The sequence below is a fragment of the Ruditapes philippinarum genome, unplaced genomic scaffold (assembly GCF_026571515.1).
Source record: "Ruditapes philippinarum isolate M1 unplaced genomic scaffold, ASM2657151v2 ctg1335_1_1_1_1, whole genome shotgun sequence".
NCBI classification, from domain to species: Eukaryota; Metazoa; Mollusca; class Bivalvia; order Venerida; family Veneridae; genus Ruditapes; species Ruditapes philippinarum.
Genome location: NW_026867067.1, coordinates 21,030 through 44,956, shown reverse-complemented (window position 1 = coordinate 44,956; position 23,927 = coordinate 21,030). Strand labels below are relative to the sequence as shown.

At 33.8% G+C, this 23,927-nt stretch overlaps 2 protein-coding genes across 2 annotated transcripts in view; both read left to right on the top strand.

Annotated features, from left to right (window-relative positions):
- The window catches only part of LOC132734712 (uncharacterized), a 37,039-nt gene extending 29,515 nt beyond the window's left edge, over nucleotides 1–7,524 (top strand). The window contains exons 6-8 of the mRNA XM_060721506.1: nucleotides 1,302–1,332; nucleotides 3,477–3,520; nucleotides 5,434–7,524. Of these exons, the coding sequence (XP_060577489.1) occupies nucleotides 1,302–1,332; nucleotides 3,477–3,520; nucleotides 5,434–5,555 (197 nt within the window). The 3' untranslated portion in view covers nucleotides 5,556–7,524. The remainder of the gene's footprint in view (nucleotides 1–1,301; nucleotides 1,333–3,476; nucleotides 3,521–5,433) is intronic.
- Nucleotides 7,525–9,009: 1,485 nt separating this feature from the next.
- On the top strand, nucleotides 9,010–12,346 carry LOC132734700 (uncharacterized). The gene is made up of 2 exons (XM_060721489.1): nucleotides 9,010–9,019; nucleotides 11,805–12,346. Exon 2 carries the CDS (start codon nucleotides 11,954–11,956, stop codon nucleotides 12,344–12,346), a length of 393 nt encoding a protein of 130 aa, XP_060577472.1. The 5' UTR covers nucleotides 9,010–9,019; nucleotides 11,805–11,953.
- Nucleotides 12,347–23,927: the final 11,581 nt, after the last annotated feature.

The window sequence follows — 23,927 nt, the reverse complement described above, 5'->3', positions numbered from 1 at the left end:
TTACTAACCAGAACAAGGGGTTTATTAACCAGAACATGGGGTTTATTAAGTTTATTAACAAGAGCAATGGTTATTTAACCAGGATAATGGTTTATAAACAAAAAAAGAGGGTTATTTACCAGAACAATGGTTTATTGACCAGAACAATGGTGTATTAACCAGAACAATGGTTATTTAACCAGAACAATGGTTTATTAACCAGAACAATGATTTATTAACCAGAACAATGGTTACTTAACCAGCACAATGGTTTATTAACCAGAACAATGGTTTATTAACAAAAACAATGGTTTATTTACCAGAACAATTGTTTTTTAACCAGAACAATGGTTACTTAACCAGAACAATGGTTTATTATCCAGAACAAGGTTAATTAACCAGAACAATAGTTTATTAACGAGAAACAATGGTCTATTTACCAGAACAATGGTTTATTTACCAGAACAAGGAGTTTATTAACCAGAACAATGATTTATTTACAAGAAAAAAGGGGTGTATTAACCAGAACAATGGTTTATTTACCAGAACAAGGGGTTTATCGGACAAGTACTTTACACAAGTGTCACTGTCGTTCTAAAGTTTCTAAAACCTAGGCTAATTAATCCGTCCTAAAGTTATTGATCGTTTTACAATAAGTTTCACTTAACCTTTACATTAGACATAGATACTATCTTCAATCTGTTAGGGGTCATAAACTTGGCATGGACACTGCCACTATTAAATTTCATAAACCTAGGTTTATTCCTTTTCGACAAAGATTTTACATTACCTTGATCTTTGACCCTCAAAATCCTTTCAGCCCGACTTTTTCGAAAACACAGTGTCCGAGCTTTTTGCTACAGTCGTGCCTTTTGTTCCCGTATCAGTTGTTGTCTGAAATCTTTAAGTTTTAACATTGGGCATTATATATTTATTTTTATATTTTTAATGGAGTGTCGCCATACTTGGACACAACTATCCTTTTGACAAGACCTTCAATTGACCATACTGAAATTTACTTTGACTCTTAAATTACCTTGATCTTCAAGGTAAAATGTTAAATTTTACTTGATATTTGCTATAAGTGGCTATTACTTTGTTATACATGTATATGTTTGGATTGTCTTTATACATGGGACCAGGATGTTAAGACCTTAATGGGACAAATTATTGAAATTTGTTTAAATTGTTATAACTTTGTATTTTTTATGGATTTGGTTAATTCTTAGACAATACGGTTCACCTTTCTGGCAATGACATATTATAGCATTTCTTTAATTAAAAATTATCTAAGAAACGTCATCTTAATTTGTTTTTACCAGCAACAGTAGCATTTCTGAATAGAAAGAGAATGTAAGTATTTTTTGACATTTCTACATTTTGAAATCTGTGAATGTGTATTAATTGCTACTTTATACCTGAAAAAATTCTTTCCTTGCTTCATAAAAACCACTACTTATAGTAGATTACTCACCATGGAAACGAGATATTTAAGCCTTTTTTGGAATCTAATCATACACATCAAAGCAACGTCCTTATGTCATCCTTTTAATTGCACTTTGACGTTTTTTATGTACAATGAAAGAACTTCAAATGAATATATCTATCGCCTGAAGAGAAATATACCACAGAATATGAAATCATTTGTGATAAAGGTAGCAAAATTTTAACAAAGGGGTATTTTAATCTCAATACAAAATTCTTAATCGCTATAACTGTACTAATTGCTAAATCAAAAAATAATTTACAGGTTTCTTGGCTATAAAGCCAATCTAATAAATTTTTATATAGATGTAACAGGATATAATAAATAAAAAGCTATTGAAAAAAAAACAATTATTAGCGGTTGTTTAGGCTTAATGGACCTGTCGTATGACATTATTATACATACCTACATATTTTAGTCAATTAAGCAAGATTAACAATGATAAAAACTCATTTAAACGAAATAATATTACACAAAATTCGTTTAAACGAAATAATTATACATGAAATTTACAAAATGAGAATACACGAAATTCGTTAAAACGAAAAAATATTACCCGAAATTTGTTTAAAAGAAATAAATGATTATATGTGATACATGTTCATCAGCTTTCGCAGACGCATTTCTATGTTGTCACTTTTGTGATTTTACTGTGGCATGAAACTTTTTTTCAGTCTATATCGTTTGCATTGCTATTTAATATTTTGTAACGAAGTGGCCGCGTATTATTCTGAGACACATGGTAAACCATATAGCCATTTCATTATACTTTGTGATACAAGAAATTAATTGATCTTTTTATCGCAAATTTATTTTTCATTTTACAAATGATGTGTACGAAAAATTAAACATATTTTTTTTGTAATCAAGTTTCTTAATTGTCATATATTACTTCGTACATTGGATTATTACTCCTTTCACGGGGGAGGAAGTGTTACACGAGGGATGGAGTTATTATGATAACTGTAATAAAAACCGCTAAACGTGACGTGATTTAGCACAAGAAATACATTGGCAGTAACAAAAGTTATCATAAGAACTCCTGGACATATTTTGAGTTATCACAAGAACTCCAGGACAATTGAAAAAAACGGGTATAAATTTGTTAGCCGGAGCTTTATGTTTGCAATTTTGTATTATCATTAGGTTATTATGTATGGCAATGATGAAGACTTGAAATAAACAGGTCAATAATTGCGAATTGGCAGATAATTTAAAATTTTGAAACTTCAAGATTTTAAGCAACAGGCGATGAAAAATGGACTATGAATTAGTTTTTGACACATAATACAGTATTAAAGGCAAGCTAATCATTAAATTTTAATTTAGCATCTGAAACTCCCTTTTTTTAAGATGAAAATTACCATTTTTGACGAGTGTTTTTGCAGTATATACAGTAGTTTTCCGACGAACTCCGTGACAGTTATCAAAATAACTCATTGACAAGTTATCATAAGAACTCCATCCCTCGTGTAACACGTCCTCCCCCGTGCCTTTGAAAACTTAAAAAAGGTCTTCGCTTTTGGCTACTAATTGATACGAACAAACTAATGTCATATGCAGTACTAAATATTTGATTTCATTATGCCTGGTTCATGGCATTTCAAATTATCGGTGAAAGTAGATTATAAAATACTGTTGAGTGCAAGTTTGACATTATTTCTTGTACTTTTTAACATTAACAATTGTTTCCAATAAATCAAACACCGTACATTTCTTTATTATAGCCTATTTTCAATATCTAATAAATACTTAAATTACTTAATAAATTCTTAACTGTAATTGTATAAACAATAATGCATTAATCAAAATGTTGTATTTATTGTAGTGTTAACATTAATGCATTAACCAAAATATTCTGTTTATTGTAGTGTTAACAATAATGCATTAACCAAAATATTGTGTTTATTGTAGTGTTTACAATAATGCATTAACCAAAATATTTAGATTATTGTAGTGTTTACAATAATACATTAACCAAAATGTTTTGTTTATATTGTGTTTATTGTAGTCAAGCATGGAGGCGGCAAAAAATACCTTCTCTAATAGACGGATGTAAGTGAGAATTATTTTTGATATCACAATGTTTGTTTGTGTTGTTAGATTTAGTACCAATTCATCACTATTTCAATATTTTATCAACAGACGTTTATCTATCTGATATTACTGGAATTTGAATCTTTCCTACAAAAAACTTATTACATAACAATTTCTTGCAATCTTTGCAATCTAAATCGTATCAATATCTGTAAGTACTTTGCTGTATAAGTTTATTTTAATATACTATTATTCATCTTGCAGGGCATCGAGTTGCAGCGACTGCGTTAAAATTTTTAGCTATTACAGTTTGAATTTGATACATGTATACGAATTTTGCATGACCAGAGTTTCTAACGTGGCTAATTCCTTTAAGAAAGAATGTTAAAATCGCTAAAAATACTTACAATAAAAAAACAACAAAAAAGTTGCCTTGACAGGGTTTTGAACCCCAGACCTCTCGCTTCCTAAACGAGCGTGTTGCCCCTGGACCACGGGCAGTTTTAAGAAAATAGTCTGAAGCAAACCAAATTATTCTTAATTAGGGTTTGTAATCCTTATTAATTTCGAGATATTTCGTTCACGGTAAACCTGTTGTTTAATACTGATCTAAATAATTTAGCAAAAATCTTCTCGCCCAAACAGTCCAACATGTATATAATATTTCACTACTCGACAGTCAGATTTATTTGTGTAATACGCGCTGGAGTGTGACTAAAAAAACGCTTTCTTACAAACCATATAGAAAAATCCGTAAAAGTTAGTTGGAAAATCTTATCTCGCATGGGCTATCTCGCACTCCACGTGCAGCACTTCTTTACGTATTCCTACACATAGGCGATATCCACTCCGATTTTGATCATGTATCAAACCCATATATGAGCTTTAATATAAATTTGTCCACGGAATCGAAATAAATTGATCATAATGAGTCCTTCTATACCTGAGCCCGATTTTTCCTTATCGATCTGTTTCTTAAAATAGCACGCTTTAAAATTTCGCACAATTCTTCATAAAATCGGATATTATGACTCTTTGCCTGAATAACATCCATGTTTTCTGTAATGATACAGATGCTTCTTGATTTAATGTATTTGATCAAAATAACTGAAACAGTAGAAAAATTTTCGCAAACGGTAAAACGCTTTTTGTCAATCATTGAAGTATGGACTGAATTTCTAATAAACACTAATATTATGACATTTGTGATTGTGCATTTATTGACAATTCTATAAGCCAAAGCTACTTTTAAACTTTGATCGGTTATAATTCGCTGGATACTTGTAACAAAATAAAAATATTTCTTTCTTTTACATTGCTAGTTTTAAGCTGTTTTGAGAACTTCTTTTTGTTGTTAGGATTGTTGAAAGGCGCTGTTTCTGAGATTGAATGTCAGCATTGTTTTTCCTCATCTGCGATCAGAAAATACAAAAAATGACCATTTGAACTTTTATGAATTGACGCACTTTGTTTATAAATTACGCAAAAAAAGTTATACATGACGAAATATCTTTTAAATGACCACAGAAACCATCATAAATGACTGAAACAATTAAAAATGACGCAAAATTTTAATATAGCTGCAGAAAGTATTATATGTATAAATAATCCGACAGTATTTTAAGATGACCACAGTTACTATTAAAAATGACCTGTATAACGATTATAGATGACGCAAATGTTTTTTTTTATAAATGGCGCTAAGAATAGTATAATTTAGCACAGAAACTTCATAAATGACCAAACGTACTTTTTTAAATGACCACAGAAACAATTTTAAATTACGCAAAATTTTATGTAGGTATATGACCGAAGAAACTACAATAAATGACTACAGAAACTAATATAAATGACCGTTTAAGCAATTAAATAAAAATAAGGCGTAGCCACTTTTATAACCGTTTGATATATTTTCTCTTTTTGACCATAAGTACCCTCTGAGCGAGATTTTCGTTCGGACGAAGTGCAACAAGCATTGGAACAAATTGCAATGGAGGAGTCCAGACAGAAATATGAGTTACACGGCGGGCAGAGTACAGGTAGTGTTATCTAAGTACTATAAAGATTTTGATAGATTAACCAAACTTTTATATAGGTGTTATATACGGTGGCGCAGAGGTGACATTTGTGCATTTTTATCTCGTGCCCAGGAGATACTATGTCGTGCGCACGAGTAACTAAGTAGTGCGCAGGAGATAATTAAGTGGTGCGCACGAGATACTATGTCGTGGCCTCAAGTTACTAAGTCGTGTGCACGAGATAATTAAGTTGAGCGCACGAGATAAATAAAACACAAACATGTCACCTCTGTGTCACCGTAGTTATAGGCAGTGCTCGATAATTCAAAGAACTTTATTCTCAAATTAGTAATTGACATATTCACCAAACTTTGATACAGTTGAGTTCAAGTGTTTTTTGTTTTGGTATCAATAAAGATTTTTGTTTATGAGAAAGAATATGTGCACAACTTCCATTTCATGTTACGTAATACATTTTGTAATAAGATTACATTGTTTGTTAGCTAAAATAACTGACAGCTGAGTAAGACGGGATATAGTGAAATAGACTTGACCAATATTTGGGGAGTTTTTCCCGCCTTCTCCCTGTCTGTAAGGCGTAAATATATTGTTTGTTTTACTGCAATTATCACTGTTCTATCTCTAGTCATCGTACATATTAATGTAAAAAGGATAAAGACATTACACAAACACCAAAGCAATCAATCTTTATCATATTATTTACATTAAACATCTTATTTTTCTTATAACCCTATATTTGGCGAAATTATCGGCGTGAATCCTCCATAAAGCATACAACTATAGATCTGTACAAGCAAAACAGTTTCTGTTAACATCAGCACAAATTGAGAAGCACAAATTATTTATCAGCACAAATTATTTAATATCTTTTTATCAGCACAAATTATTTATCCATTGCGTTCAAAAATCAGCACAAATGTTATATCAAAACAGAAAACAGCAAATCTTTCCAGCAGTCCTATATTCATACATATTAAACCGCGCTTATATTACTATTTTATGTTAATACTTTGTTGACGCCGCAAAATAGCGATATGGCACCTTTTATAGCAAAACAGAAACAAAAGAGGGCCCCGAAAAAAAATCGTGACCCCTCTCTAATAAATAAAGCTTGGACGAAGCTGATGGCTCGTTGCAGCTGAGCGCTGATACCATCCCCTCTGGAAGGATATTATTAGATTCACGCCGGTAACATCTTGCTGGAGTGCAAAGAATCTGTCTCTTAGCCTAGCTTAAGGTGATTCCGCTTTGTCAGCCGTGTTTGTTTTCACTAAGTTGGTCCTAAGTGAAAGTAGGCCAAAATTTATATAACAATAAAGCTCTCAATGTAAAATGATTAACCATTTGAAAATACACTTCCAGGTCTATGTTTTAAAGACTATTATTTCAGGTGTAAGTTTGGCTGGGTGGGGATAATTATAAATTGCTGTCAGTCACATAGGAACTCTGAGTTAGGACCGCCTATTGCGGCGCATAAATCCGAATCCGTACAGACTTTACATATTGTTCGTCCGACCTTTGAATTTCTTTTCATATTATGCGAGCGTGTGGTCTTTAATTATCTTATCTTAATTTAATATAATCTGCTAATTTAAATATCAGTCAAATTTACGGTATATTGAAAAAGAAAAGGAGTGAAATCTGCATTAACCGCAACGTTCGGCGTAAGTTATTCCCCTTGATATGCTTGATTTTTGTTTTAATTTTTCTAGTACTCTCTTTTGTCACTCAATACATGGAAAACGTTCACATTTCCTAGTAATGAATACCAGATGAGTCGCTAAAATATTTATCTATGGATCATGTTTTAATATTCCTTTTTTCAGTAAGGCAAAATCAGTTGGACCATATTACTAAAGTGTCTGTTTTCCCCATGTTAGCAAATAAAAACACGAATACGCCCGTTAAAATGCCGCTTATACATGTCAACACGTGTAAACAATAAACCGTGAACGTTATATCCAGCCGATACCACAGGCACGAGTATCGGACCTGGGAAGAAAATATGACCAGATTGATAAAAAAACTGTCAAAAAAAAAAAAAAAAAAAACACACACTAAAATATGACCCCCTTAAGAAATACACTACAAGTTAAGAGAAGGCCGTAACTCCAGATTCGAGCCATAGGAACTCGAGAACGGGACCGCAGATTCCGGCGCATATTTTCGATTGTGTAACGGTTATTAAAAACGTTTCTGCTACATCTAAATATCTTTTAGTATTATCCGAGTATATGGCCTCAAGAAATATATATTATCAATTGAACCCAATCCGACTCTTTTAAAACTGGTCAATTTTTACGGTATTATAAAAAAAGACAAGGAGTGGACATAAAAGCATTTTCCCTTCGCCCGAAACCCCCGTTTTTCGGTTCTCGAAGGGTTTCCTAAAAATGGTCCAAGGTTCATTTTTTTTAAAGGGACCTTAATTTTTTTTTCCCTTCAATTTTTAAATGTTCAAAAAAAATAAAAAAAATTGGAATTTTAAAATGCTGGGGGAAAAAATTTTGGGGGTTTAATCTGCCTGGGGAAACCATTTTTAAGGGGAAATATTTTGGGAAAATTTTGTGGGTTTTTTCGGGGCCCGGGGAAAACTGAAATAAAAAATTGTTCATTTTTGGGTCCCCTCCCCCTTAAAAAAGGATACTTTGACAAGCCAAGGGATATTACAACCCCCATAAGCAAACATTAAAACCAGAAAATTGCCCTCAAACAATAAAAATTGGGCTTTTTTCTAAAATTAAAATGCGGTTCCTTTTTTCCTAAAAGATGTAATAATTTTGGTTTTAATTTTTTTCCCCTTTTTCTCCATACTACCCGGTTGTTAAATTTACGATCTAGGAGGACAAATCAGTTCTTTAAGTAATAGAAAGATCATATAAACATTGAGGGCTATTAGATTGTATTCTACCCGAGTATACAAATCAGATTGCCAATTTTTTTATAATCTATCTCTTTTGTATCATAGGTAAAAAAAATATTTTAAAAACACTTTCCCTGTCGTCACAAAAATGAATGTCCAGAATAAGTGAACCAATGTAAGAGCATTCTGAATCATTATCCCTTTCCTTGTCGTCATAATAAAGTAAACCCCAGAAAATTGTAGCCATTCAACGAGCATGGTTTGTATGTTAATCCACAGCAGTCAGTGCGGTACATTGAGTCGGATAACTTATACCTACACTTGAACCAGTGCGTTTATAGGTATACTATTTTTAACTCTAAGACACATTTTCAATAGAACTGTCTCTAAAACTATGATACGATGTAGAATTATATTCGTTTTAGAAAAATAAACATAATGGCTATTTAGCAGGAACAAACACTGTAAGCCCTTTTATCCCAAAATGAAAACGAAGCCGGAACAATCGCAACTACCCAGCAGTCCTGATTCTGTTCGAGGTGGCCGAAGGGGCGCTTCGCGAGTAGAAGAAGCAAATGATGGACATTTAACTATACTGAAAAGAAGTCGAGTCATGTATGTATCGTGTGTCCTGGTCAGCAAACTTGGTGTGTCTTAATTCTAAATACAATATTTCAAAACTTACAAAACGTAAAAACTAATGGAAGATTATTTATGCAATAATTGTAAGGTTTCTTTCTGTTAAGTGCGTCATTCTTAGTCACGTAATTAATGTATGATATAGAGATATATTGATAAACACTTGTAAAATGTTAAAATTGTATTGTGGTTTGCAATTAACATGCTGTTTCGTAAATACTGTTATCTGTCTGCATCTACGAACTTCTATTCAGCAACTTTTAAATCACTGGTGCTTGATTTAAGTCTCAATAAAAAGTTTAAATTTCAAGAATAATTGCTCAAAATCAATATTTCCTATAAATATGGAAGGAAATTTATCTCTATAGCGATTAAAACAGCACACCTCCAGATTCATGTTAATTTTCATAAAATTTTGGCAATGTATTTAAAAGCAAAATAACGTGAGGTGAACAAAATAAAGTAATTTACATATTGCAATCGGCACTTACAATCCACGAAAATTACCAAAAGGGGTCAACATAATGCAAAAAACAGCCCTTACTGCGGTAGTAACGCAGTAGACATATGGTGATAAAATACTGCAAAATCAATGTCAACCGCACATGACATATAAAATATAACTTGGATCTTATCTTGAATATTTTTACTTTTCTTAAAAGTTTAGTGCATTTATTATTATGGTTGTAGAAACCGAAAGTACAAAATGTCAACCTGTTGACATTTAGTCGCATTTGTTTAAAATTGTACATCAGTGAGCATATGCAAATTAAAATGGTTGTCAGACATATTTTTAATCATAATGGTACCGAAACAGACTTAATTTTCTTTTGAATGTCAATTATATGTACGAGTACATCCGTTTTACATTATGTTTACATCTGAAACTATTCTCACTCCGTATAATCTGGTTCCCGTCGTTCTATAAAATTTAGTTCTACTGAACGGAGAGAATAGGGCAGGTAATCCAGACTATCACTCCGTATTGATTCCAAGGTTATTATAGATAATAGCCGAGGACGTTCCGATTGCATTAGGGGTAGACTACCGTTAGTCACGAGCGCGCCTATTGTAAACGTTAAATTATTGCTTCTGGCCAAAAAAAATAAAATTGATCAGTTCGGCCAAATAAAAAACGTATCAGTGAATGTAGTTAAGGTTCTCAAGTGATGACGAGATTTCTACTATACATTTCGTAATATATTAATTGGGACAAACTTAGAGACATATGTAAACTTAATACCCTGAAAATGTCATCACCGCATCATGGAGAATTGTATATTCAGGTTAGCGATTTCAGAGCCATTATGACCCTCTTGCTATATTACGGAGCTCTATACCTCGTACTGAAACTATCCTGCTTAGAAGAATAACAAGAACCTCAACCTTAACCTTGAGTTAGTAGAGCTACATATACAATTCATTCAAATGTCAGAAAGGAATTATTTCAATGAGTGTAGCAAATGGTCTTGTTTGGAATAAATGTTGACAGATCATATAGGCTCTATTTTTATTGTTGAAATCACGCGCGTTGTATGGCACATTCAGAAATCAAATAATCTTTCTTACTAGTACAAAATCCAAAATGAATAACAAAATTAGTTCTACTGCATAAATATGAATGATACATTTTTCATTGAAAGACTATCATTAATTGATTGGCTGACTGTGTCTCAAGTTCATTTTGGGATTGTAAATCTCCAAATTTTTCATTATTTTTTTGTAGAATTCATCTACTTTTTAACTGCTTATTCTTTATCCATTCCTTTCATCATTTTTTTTTCCGGAACTAAAACGTATCATGTACTAAAATTCACTCGAATATCTGTACAGCCTTGGCGGTAGTTTTCTCATCTTCCTCTTCAAAACTACCAAGGTTTAATTATAAACAAACTTATATACCACTAATTATTTTTTCACTTCTCTGCCTTAAGTGGAATTTGGGTTCTGTAAATATTCTTTCCGGCTGTCACTTGACGAAGTATTCGTTTAAAAATCACTTTTTCAATGTGTGTTTTTGAAAAGTGTAGACATCATGTTGATTTGTGGTTACAATATACAGTACTTCTATAAACAAACAAAATACCTCTCCGATTGTAAATAAATAATATTTATAATTTTCAGCTTGAATTTATAATTGTAGCAATTGATATTTTGCATTCAGCATTCGTTTTTTTGCATTTATTAGTTTATGCAATTAGCAATTGACATTTCGCATTCAGCAGTCGCTTTATGCATTTAGCACAAGTTTGTTATTTCGCATTTAGCAGCTGGCTTTATGTATTTAGTAATGGACATTTCGCATTAAGCATTTAATGTAATCAACAATTGACATTTCGCATTAAGCATTTAATGCAATTAGCAATTGACATTTTACATTCAGCAGAGGCTTTGTGTATTTAGCTAATGGCATTTTGCTTCCAGCAAGTAGCTTTATGCATTTACCAATTGACATTTCATTTTTAGCAGTTGGCTTTATGTATTTAGCTATTGACATTTCGTTTTCAGCACTCGGCTTTATGCATTCAGCAATTGATATTCCGCATTTAGCAGTAAACATGGTAGAAAGGCTTTCCGTAGATAATATTTCTTAAACATGCAAATAATTTGCGATTAACCATGACATATTAAATAGAAAGAACCATTGAAGTATTGCATGAAAGGTCAACAATAATTTTAAATAAAACTGCCATCTATAGCTTAGCACTTTCAGTACACGACTTTTTAACAGATATTGAAAGTTATGTTTTCTAACTTTCAGTGCTAACCAGTCACCAAAAACAGTTAAGCAGTGCTGTCATACCACTTCGGGTGTCAAGAGAAACTATATTAGAGAATCTTATAGGTTATTATTCTGAAGAAGATCTGGCAACGTCTCGCATTACTGTGAAGTTTATTGGCGAGGAAAGCATGGACTGTGGTGGTGTCACTAACGATATGTTTACAACATTTTGGTACCAAGCTCAAGAGGAATTCTTCATTGGTTACGAGGCAGTGGTGCCGTATCTCCCCCCTCAACGATTCACAGACGATTCAAAGTATCAAGTTCTTGGCAGGATACTATCCCATTCCATTGCTGTTATGAAAGAATTTCCGATACATATGTGTAAAAGCACGATTATTGCAATGATCTATGAAACAACGGATGTTTCGGCTGAGAATCTATTTGAAGATTTCCTGTACTTTCTGGACAGCCATGATCGTAATTTGGTTACCACGGCAATAAACAATTACGGTAGTTTAACTTCTGATCAAGCAGACGAACTTATGACCATATTTGAGAGAATACGAATATGCAATTAAAAATAACAGCCGAAATTTTAGGTATCACGTGACCCCAATTGGCACGCCATGTGTTTATGTATAACGTCCAAAACCATTACTAGACAAAATGAGGTTCAGGGATACCGCAGTCGCACCACTGGAACGATTTTGGTCGAATGTCTATTTGAAGACATTAAAAGGCGTTCTTTTTCCCTGTGCACTAAAAAAAAACCAACACCAGAAAGAGTTATCGCCCGCTTGAAAACACATCAAGGCCCTTGATTACTGCAGATCACATAGGGTTTTTCGGTTTTCTAAAAGACCTGTTGAAAGAAATGACGACACAAGAGATGGAGACGTTCCTTAAAAATTTGTAACAGGAAGAAAATCTGTACCGCAAAGGAAGACATATATTGAGATTACACTAGACGGCACTTATCTGATATTACCGCTGGTTCACACGTGTTCACGCAGGATGAAGTTGCCAGCATCATACGAAACCTTTCGCTCCGAGTTTAAACATCTTCTGGCAACCGATGAAGCACTGAAAATGTCAATGGCGTAGAAAACACCAGACAGTTCTTAATGTAACGGAATGTACAAATTTCATAGAATAAACAATTACTGTGGAAAATCAAGGTGCAAGTATACATTTATCTCCTTGTGTCTGTTTGCAAATCAGCCAGTTTATTTTTAAAGACAATCATTGACCATGCAAGGTCTGTTGATGTTATAATGAAGATTAAATTTAAATTCGGTACCATAAAAAACAACACAAAAACATGACGTATAATGATGTAACTACAGCGCAAACCGTTAATAGTAATGGCAGCTAAACTCATCTTCCGAACTATTCAAAGTTTCCTGTAAATATTTCATATATTTGCTAGAAATCCTTTTTTATTACATGTTTTTCTTCTTTATAATATAATCAATTTATAGAAATGCTTATAAACGTACATTGTATATTGTGAATGTAGTTTACTTTATAGATATTAGATATTTTGTATGGACATAAGAATGTAGTTTTACTTTATAAATATTGGCTCTTTTGTATGGACATAAGAATGTAGTTTAACTTTATAAATATTAAATCTTTTGTATGAACATAAGAATATAGGTTTACCTTATATTTTATTCTCTTGTATGGACCTTAGACTGGTTAAATTATATCTTTTGTATGCGCCTCAGATTGCAGTTTAAGTTTCAACATAATATCTTTTGTATGGACCTCAGAATGTAAGTTCAGTTTGTTAATTATATATATAATATATCTTTTGTTTGCACCTCAGATTGAAGTTTTAGTTTGGAAATTATTTTTCATCTTTTGTATATACTTCCGTGGCCAAGTGGTTAAGGTCGTTGACTTAAAACCACTCGGCCCCTCACCGCTATGGGTTCGAATACCAACAGGGACTTTGGATTCTTTTATGTGAGGAAGCTATCCAGCTTACTGACGGAACGTCAGTGGTTCTAGTAAGGTGCCCGTTCGTGCCTGAAATAATGCACGGAAGGGCGCTCCTGATGTCTTCCTCCACAAATTAAGCTAGAACGTCGCCATATGATCGACAATGTGTCGCTGTGACGTAAAACCCAATCAAACAAACAAACAAAATATCTTTTGTATGTATCTCAGATTGTAGATTTAGTTTGTAAACACAATGTATATCGTTTGTATGGATCTAACAATGTAGTTTTAATTTGAAAAGTATATATTTTGCATTCACCTCAGACTGTTGTTTTAGCTTGTGAAATATATCGTTTGTATGCGTCTCAGATTATTTTTTCTTTTATTTCTCTCAATAAAACCTTGAAAGTTGATTATTATTTGTTGTAATTTGAGTGTTTCATATTTATTATATGAATTTATCCAAAATTTAAGGAAAGTCAGCAGCATTTCTCTAACTAAATTCGTCTTTCCTTTGCAATTAAGTTTTAAAGATAATGTACTTTAATAATGCAAAATTAAAACAAGACGACCATGATGGCCCTTGATCGCTAAACTGAGAGATCAATTGATAAATATGGTCATTATTGTCCAGTACAGTCACAAGTATGTGGTCAAAGTGAGGCATCGCCATTTTTGACCGAAGGGCCAGGATTTACATAACTTTTGCAGAGGTCCACTATAGGCTATTCTACGTACCTGCCAAATAGGTATGCTTTCGGGCATACCACACGTTTTTTCAGAGGAATTGATATACATTTTATCAAATAAGTCAATGTAGAAACAGTGTTTCCCAAGGTGTGTATATAATTATTTATACAAGTTACAGAGACTTGGAGGTGATGTTCTAAGCCAAATATGTAAAATCTGGGTATGGTAATATACGAGAATAGTTTTGAAGTCTATTTCATACGAAATTTCCCTAAGCAGGTCTTATTTGACCGCATTGGTTAAATCTCAACAATATATGTTTGTAAAACATGTATGTCCCCTTTCGGCAGCCAATTAGTCATGTGAACAGGTTATTATGACTGACTTTTGACCTTGTGAACAAAACATCAATAAGGGTTATCTACTGGTCATGACTAGTCACTAGGTAATAAAATATTGTGACCGCCTAAGATGTGTGCAGCAATTTTATGACAACATTATTACAAATCTTATCAAATAATATATGCATAAATTTTATGAATCATGTAGGCCTCATTAATGACAGCCAAGTTGTTAAATTACATAAGACCTTCACATGTGTATACGAAAAGCATTTTAGTTGAATATAAAAATATCAAGCTAGGCAACTTGAATTGTTGAGTTATTGGTCAGAAACCATCTTTAAATACATGGTCAATATGACACTGAGCCCTGACCCCAAATCAATAGGGGTCATCTACTGGCAATGCACCTCAGACCAATGCACCTACGAAGTTTAAGGGCCAATAGCTCATTGGTTGTCCAGTAATTGATTGTCAGCCTTTTTTTCCAAGATAAATATGACCTTGACCTTTGATCTCTCGACTCAAAAAATATACAGGTCATGAGCAATCATCGTACCAAGTTTTGAGTTCCTAGGCCTAAGCGTTCTTTAGTTATTGATCGGAAACCCTTTTTATTCAAAAGGTCAATGTGACCTTTGACCCCTTGACCCCAAAGAGGGGTCATCTACTTGTCATGACCAGTCATCATACCAAGTTGAAGTTCCCAGGCCTAAGTGTACTTTAGTTATCGCTCGGAAACCATTTGGTCTACGGATCAACCGACAGACAGACAAATGCAAAGCAATATATCCACATCTTCTTTGAAGTAGGGGCATACTAACTATTGCAGAGGTGGACTATGTAATGCTTCATGCCAAATATCTAAGCTCCAGTATTTAAGTAAAATACCCAGGGTGAAGATCATCTGTCTGTTCATATATGACGTTTATCTTATACCAGTAATTCTTTTTAAGTTATGCTCTGAACAAAATTAAAGTATGCTGTATACTATATATGGCATTAACTCTAAAATGATTCAAAAGTTAGGTTCTTAGGCACTACACAAGCCATTTGTTTTGGAAAAGTTGTTCCGGTTAGGTGGTTTCCTGCATTTGTTAGTGCATGATTGAACGGGAAACTAGCTGCAATCGTGCCAATCGCAACTTTTCGGCCCTTTCCGTCACTCTTAGGATTAATGATAATAGCCGAGGTAGTTCCGATTGCAATCGTGATAATTCGGGCGATTCCGTCATACTGCGGAATCAGACGAAGTAATATTACGGAAATCTAAGCTATTTTAGTTACCTTGGTAATCCCAATTTGTTTATATAAATATTTCTATTTCAACTTGATTCCGTTCCAATTCTTTTTCAAGACGCAAAAGTTAGTTTCTTTTATAATTGGTTTTTGTCTTTATTAGTTTTATACAATAGAGAATGGTTACTGTAGTAGTATTCCGTCTCCAAAGGACGGTCCTGCTTACCAAAAGATCGTGACCGAATCACGCAGAATATTAGTGCATGATCAAGTTATGTTTAGATCTACTGACAGAGTTTAAACGTCTTGGTGAGGTAATCTAAATATAGCCCATGCATATCATTAACCTTACCACGTGATGATGTGTTGTCGGTATATCTGTGATCATAGATGTTTTAGGTGTAACATAGTTGATTCATGCTTATGGTACCACGTAACGAAGCCTTTTAGTGCATTTACTTGTCTCTAAAGCTGCTATATAAATGAAATTAGCAACTGCCAAAACGAATGACTCTCTCTGCGAAAAAAGTGGAAATGAAATGTGCACACTTGTTTCCCTTCAGTATGATAGATTGATCTCCACGTGAGAGCCAATGTTAGTATTTTTACGATTGATTAGTTTCTTAATAGTTCTATACAATATAGAATAGATTTCGAATCGTTTTTGACAAAAAATATTCGTTTTTACAAAAAAAAGTTACTACTGTTATCGTAGGCATGTTCCCGTTCAGTTATAATCAGTGGACTTCTGGTCCCTATTTGGTCCAAATTTGCACGCATAACACTGGTGCTCAAACAAATGGGCACAGGTGCTCGTCCAGTCTTGGGCTTACCCTACCTATCCCTTTAAAAGTGAAACTTCGAGAAAAAAAAACTAAATAAACCCTTTATGATATACAAATACCGTAATTCAAAAAAAAAATGTGATAATAAATTGAAAAAACAAAACAAACAATTTTAAAGGGAAGGGATGATGGCACAACTGAGCAAGCCTTTCCTTTTAAAAGGAAACTTTATTTTGTTTGTTTTGGGTTAGGTTTCACGTTGAACCAAAACAGTATATGTCATATGGTGACTTTCCAACGTTGTTGGTGGAGGAAAACCTCATTTGCATATCCGTGCATTTTTCAGTAGAAATCACTCACGTTCTGCAGCTTCCTTACATGAATAATCCAAAGTCTCTGTCGGGCTTCGAACCAAAAGCGTGATGGGCATGTGGCTTAAAGTCAGGGACCGTTGATAACCATCGGCCATGTTCGCCCCTCAATGACATCTATATCTCTTAACCTCTGTAAATTTCAAGTTCATAAATCCAATACCAAACACAAGCTTTGGCATATGACAAACACGTACAAAAGGGCAATAACTCCATTAATATGGAAGACACATACAGGTAAGGTTCTTAGGCACAGCTCACCTCTCAATGAGATATATCTTGCCATAAAGTTTCAAGTTGATACGCCTAATACTTTTAAAGATAATATCCAACCTTAAGGTATATCTGTGAAAATTAGAAAGGACAACAACTCCAAAATTATGCAAGAGTTGTAGTTCTTATGCACTGCAATTTTCTGAATGGGATCTTCCAATCTATAAAGTTTCAAGTTGATAGCTTTTAAAGTTTTTGGTACGAACAAATATCTGACAGCCAGTCAGACTGATTGACAAGTAAGCCGATCCTGCCCCTGTTATAGTGTCGATAGTTTCTCATTAGCATATTACCTGAATTTTATTTTGCTTCTCTCTTGCTAATGGCAATTTTACATTTACAGATAATTAGTATTTTGTATTTGATGTCTAAAACAACTTTGTTACATTTTCTACTTTTATGACAAATTCATTTAACATTAAGCACTAAATCTTTCAGGTGATAACCCCCACCCCTTTTATGAAACATTTCTACAGAAGGAAAATTGTATGCCTTTCTAATGTATAATTTACCTTTAAAATACAATTCATCATCTGCAGAACATATATTGGGAAATACTTTTGAATGTTGCTACAGAAAGCAAAATCATTGAAGGGTATTTTGACAGAGTTACACAAACTGTTTTTGTAAAAATGTTTCCGCTCTATTGTTGTAAAAAATACTGCTCTAATTTTGCAGAGACGTTACTGCTCTATTGTTGTAGACGTTACTGCTCTATTTTTGTAAAGATATTATTGCTGTATTGTTGTAAAGAGGTTACTGCTCTATTGTTGTAAAGATGTTAATGCCCTATCGTTGTAAAGACGTTACTGCTCTTTTGTTGTAAAGATGTTACTGCTCTATTGTTATAAAGACGTTACTGCTCTTTTGTTGTAAAGAAGTTACTGCTCTTTTGTTGTAAAGAAGTAACTGCTTTATTGTTGTGAAGAAGTTACTGCTCTTTTGTTGTAAAGATGTTACTGCTCTTTTGTTGTAAAGATTTTACTGCTCTATTGTTATAAACAAGTTACTGCTCTTTTGTTGTAAAGAAGTTGATGCTCCATTGTTGTAAGAAAGTTACTGTTCAATTGTTGTATAACTGTTGCTACTCTGTTGTTGTTAAGATGTTACTGCTCTATTGTTGTAAACGTTACTGCTCTTTTGTTGTAAAGAAGTAACTGCTCTGTTGTTGTAAAGATGTTACAGCTCTGTTGTTGTATAGACGTTACTGCTCTGTTGATGTAAAGATGTTACTGCTCTATTATTGTAAACGTTACTGCTCTTTTGTTGTAAAGTTGTTACTGCTCTATTGTTGTAAAGATGTTACTGCTCTATTGTTGTAAAGAAGTTACCGCTCTTTTGTTGCAAAGAAGTTACTGCTCTATTCTTGCAAAGAAGTTACTGCTCTATTGTTGTAAAGACGCTACTGTTCTATTGTTGTAAAGACATTATTTTTCTATTGTTGTAAAGATGTTACTGTTCTATTGTTGAAAAGACGCTACTGTTCTATTGTTGTAAAGACGTTACTGCTCGATTGTTGTAAAGTTGTTACTGCTCTATTGTTATAAAAATGTTACTGCTCTATTGTTGTAAAGATGTTACTGCTCTATTGTTGTGAAGATGTTACTGCTCTATTTTTGCGGACATTACTGCTTTATTGTTGTTAAAATAGTTACTGCTCTATTGTTGTAAAGATGTAACAGCTGTATTGTTGTAGACATTATTGCTGTATTGTTGTAGACATTATTGCTCTTTTGTTTCCAAGGTGCCCTCCTAACAAACGTATAAAATTACTTCTTTTTTGAAATATCTCACATATATATTTTCAAATATTTAAAAGTGTTGTTTTTCCCTGAGTTTTTAATTTCACTACGTGACCCCATGTCCCATGCTTTTGTATGACTTTTATCTTCCTTCTGTGATCGTTTTAGATCTGTAGGTCCCAGGTAAATTGATGGTGGAACTTTCATTGGTTTTATTTGTGTTTCTGCCTTTGACTGGGCTCTGAGTTTTACTGCTCCTATTTAAGTGAAAGTTCTATTTGATTTCTTCTTTTCAACATCATCTAATGGAAGTAAACCGTCTATATTTCCAACAATTAAGTCAAACACTGGTGGCTCCATGCACATTGCTAATACTTTTCCATTATAAAATGTTTATAGAAGTGTTTATAGAAATCAAGGAAGGAGGAATTTTTCCCACAGTTCCATCAACTAAAACACAAAGCTATTCTTCTCCGGTCAAGCTGTGTTCATCTACTAAGGATCTCTACACAACTATTGTTGAACAACCTGTGTCTCTCAGATCAGTTACAGCCTTGTCACCAACGATCCGGAATACACTGGCATATTCAACTCTTTGGTTTCATTGCAGGCTATGGACATTACTTGAAATTCATGGCCACACTTTAGTTGAACAGCATTTCTGTTCGTCAAACTTTTCCTCACAGTGTTGGGTCTCTTGACTTTTAAAAATGAAGTATTATTGTATGGCCTTCTTGACTGTGGTCTCATGTTGGAATTATGATGCCAACCTTTATGCACCAAAGCTGCGGTATTTTGTGGTCTCAGGTTTGGGCAGTCTCGTTTATAATGCTTTCCTTGGCATATAAAGCACACTGTGAATTGCAATCCATTGTTAATATCAATTTTCTGCCCCTCATGAGCTTCCATATATATATGTCAGGTGCCTCGGCCATATCCTGTACTGCTTTAAATTTCCTTTCTTTCAAGAATAGCTGTAATCGTTTTTTTTGAGGAATTTAGAAATTCCTCCCTTAAAACCAAATCCTTTAAACCTTTAAAATTTAACTCGGCCCCAGCCTTACTCAAATAATTTTCTAACCTGACAAGATACTGAGTAGGTGTTTACCCTTTCTCTATTTTATACCCGCTTAACCTTGTCCGAAAACCCTCTTCTGTCATATTAAATCTTTTAAATAAATTTGTCTTCAGTACCCCGTAATTATTTGATTCTGCCACGGACATGCGAGAATAAACATCAAGTGCTGTCCCTGTTAATAAGGCACTAAGATTCATAGCCTATTGTTTCTTGTCCCAACCATCACTCTCTGAAAAAGGGGCGTCCGTGGCCGAGTGGTTAAGGTCGTTGACTTCAAACCACTTGCCCCTCATCGCTGTCGGTTCGAATCCCGACAGGGACTTTGGATTCTTTTATGTGAAAAAGGTATCCAGCTAGCTTACGGAACGTCGGTGGTTTTACTCAGGTTCCCGTTCGTGCCTGAAATAATTCACGGAAGGGCACCTTAGGTCTTCCTACACCAGTAAAGCTGGAACGTCGCGATATGACCTATACTGTGTCGATGTGACGTTAAACCCAAAACAAACAAACAAACAAACAAACAAACTCTCTAAAAAACGTTCAAATCTGCTTGAATAAGCCTCAATATTATCAAGCTTCTCATTTAAACAAGGCAATGTCGGCATCTTAGCCTTTACTCCCAAACTTTCAGAAGCTTCTGGAGTCATACTCTTGCTACGCATTGATCGCTCCATCTCAATCTCTAACTTTTGAATTTCCCTTGCTTTATAACTCGTTCCTCTCTTTCTATCTCCAATCTCTCTATCTCGTTCTTCTTTAATGAATTTTGCTTACTCTCTAATTTACTGGTTCTAAATATGTGCATAAAAATATTAATAAATACATGTAATTGCCCTTATAAAAATCCCTTCTTTTCTGTTATAATAAAATTTAAAAAGAAAAAAACAACAACAACAAGTGAACTCAATCTAGCATGATATGGCTAGCAAATTAATTTGATTAATTTCCCTTTAAACCCTTGTAAAGCTGACACTACTTTAACCTCATATAACCTGTTTGCCCCAGAAAAATTTGATACCTCTGCTGCAGACAGTCTCAGAAACTAGCATAATTGATGTTAACCACACTACAGTATTTTTATGTGCGATATTAAATTTACACACCCCACCCGTACTACCAAATTGTCACGATGTTCGCTTTATCAGCAAATTTTTTGGGGTAAGTTAAATACTGTAGTGTGGTTTACAAGATTTTATTTACAACACACTAAATAATACTAAATACTGTAAGATTAAGTGTAAGAGGAGAGAATAGAAGAGGAGATAAGAAATTTATTTTTTGAAAATCATGTACAATATAGCTTGAATTATGGTATAAGAAATGTATCGGATAAGATTTAAAAATTCGAGTAATTCTATGAATGGAAATAGTAATTTCGCAATATTCAACTTACTCAGCCGTAGATCTACGTTATCATCACACTTTTTGTATGATATTCCAGAAGTTTTTGAAAAAAAAAAATTTTTATCGAATAAATTTTGTAGTTTATAATTGCAAAGTGAATATTGAAATAGAAATAGCCAGAGATGTAGATAATCTACGTCTCTGAAATAGTCTATAATTAGATGAATCCGACCACTTACGGTTTACTTTATGACCTACTTGACAAGCATATCAGCCTGTTTAGCTCACAAGATAAGTTTGAAAGCAATATATGTTATGAATTTGATGAATAAACATAATAAGTTTATTTATTGATGTCAATTCGTTCCTGAGGATTAAAACTTTTGTTAATTATTTCGAAGTAATTTGAGAGATCCCGCGCCATTTCGTCCCCAAAACATTTCGACCCTGGCCTAGTCTCAATTTTTGGACTGCAAAACAGACCGATTTTACAAATTGACATTACACAGATGTCTGCCTTAATTTTAATTTGGATAATTCTTATTTTGATCAAATGGTGTCTGACAATTATCCCTATGAACTACAACTTAATAAACTACAACTAAATAAAACGAACTCTTGAAATTTAAGTACATCATTTTTGGATCTTCATATATCAACAACAATTCTATTCACACGAAAAATCTATGATAAAAGAGATGACTTTGACTTTTGTAAAGTTAATTATTCACATTTAGATGGAGACGTACCCCATGCAATATCTTACGGGGTATATGTTTCTGAGTTAATAAGATGCCCAAGTGCTTGTAGCGACGTAAAGGATTTCAACGAGCGGAATATTTTTATTACCAGCAAGCTTCTAAAATAGGGCTACCGCTATCATGTTTTACAAAATTTTACAATCGTAATTTTGATTTAATTTCAAAATTCAATAGTGATTAAAAAACTCTTCTGCGCTAAGGGATTAGCCAGCCTTGTTTTTATGGCGATGTGATTTACAAAATTCGTAAGATTTTGGGTCATGGTATTTTTTCTAAAATCATTAAACGTTTTATTAAAAGAGGTTAAGACCCTACTATTTTAAGACATACTGCATGCTTAGTGTTCAACCGTTTTACAGTTAGACGCTACGCTTTCCTCCTTTGATTACATCTTACGGACCAAGTGGGAGACTCTATGATGGACAGTTCTTAAAGCCTCTTTGGACTGAATTGTCTTAATGTTCGCCCTCTGCCCTGCTTCGTCGGGCCCTTGTAGGTGAATTTTCTTGTTGCTCTGTCTTGCTTTAGGACTTTGAGTTCTTTTGTTATGGTCATTGGGTTTACTTTTATATGTTTCCTTATGATCATTTTGGTGATTTACTAATTTAACCTTTTGTAACCATAACCACTGTTAGAATTACACTTGGCGGGGATTCATTTTATTTACACTGTCTCCTTTATAGGAACATGGTGGGGCTAAGAGTGAGGTTTGGTGCACAATTAACCGGTTTAAACTCCCCAGCAGTACTTGTGCTGCTAACCGTTCCAAGGCGGCGCCCCTCTGTATTTCTCAGTTGTATGTCTATGTTGTTTCATACTGTTTTGGTGACATTTTTGCTTGTGTCCCTTGTTGTTTTCTCGTCTACGGTAAGTATCTTCCCCTTTGCCCCTAGTTTTTATTTCTTTGATTTACCCCCCTCCCCCCCTCCTTCGCCCGGTTACTGTCCCCTTCCCCTGTGCCATTTGACTTTGTGAGCTTATTATTCAATCCTTAATTTGTTTTGTTCGAATTCCTTATCAGTTACAAATTATTTTCTATTTTTCAATTATTTATTGGTTTTCTTTGATTTCCTTATCAGTTACAAATTATTTATCATTTAAGTGTCCGTCTTGTGCCCTGTCCTGTTTTTGTTTGGGATTGGCCTAGGCTCCTTGCCACTGGTTCTTGTTGCTAAGTCGTATGGGGGTTGCGTTCAATGAACGCCGCCTTTCCTTGTTGATCTTGTTTATCATATTTTAAGGAAAAACCGGCATATACGCCTAGAGTTTGTTTGCCTTGTCACGGCCGTAACGTCTCTACCAAATGGGGCCCATTCTTAAATATTTCAAAATAATTTTTTATCTAACTTTTTTAGGAACTTTTTAAGAAAGCCACAGGTTGTTTTGAAAATTGAAAAAAATGACTGCCATCATGATCATTGTTAACCTGAGAAATCTTCAGGCACTGAAAGGGATTTGAACCCCAGACCTCTTGATTACAAGGCAGACACACAACCATGTAGCGAAAAGGTCTACACAACAGCAAGGCTGTTGGAGTTGATCTGTGACTGTGAAATCACTGCATGGTAGAAGAAATTTAATCAGTGTT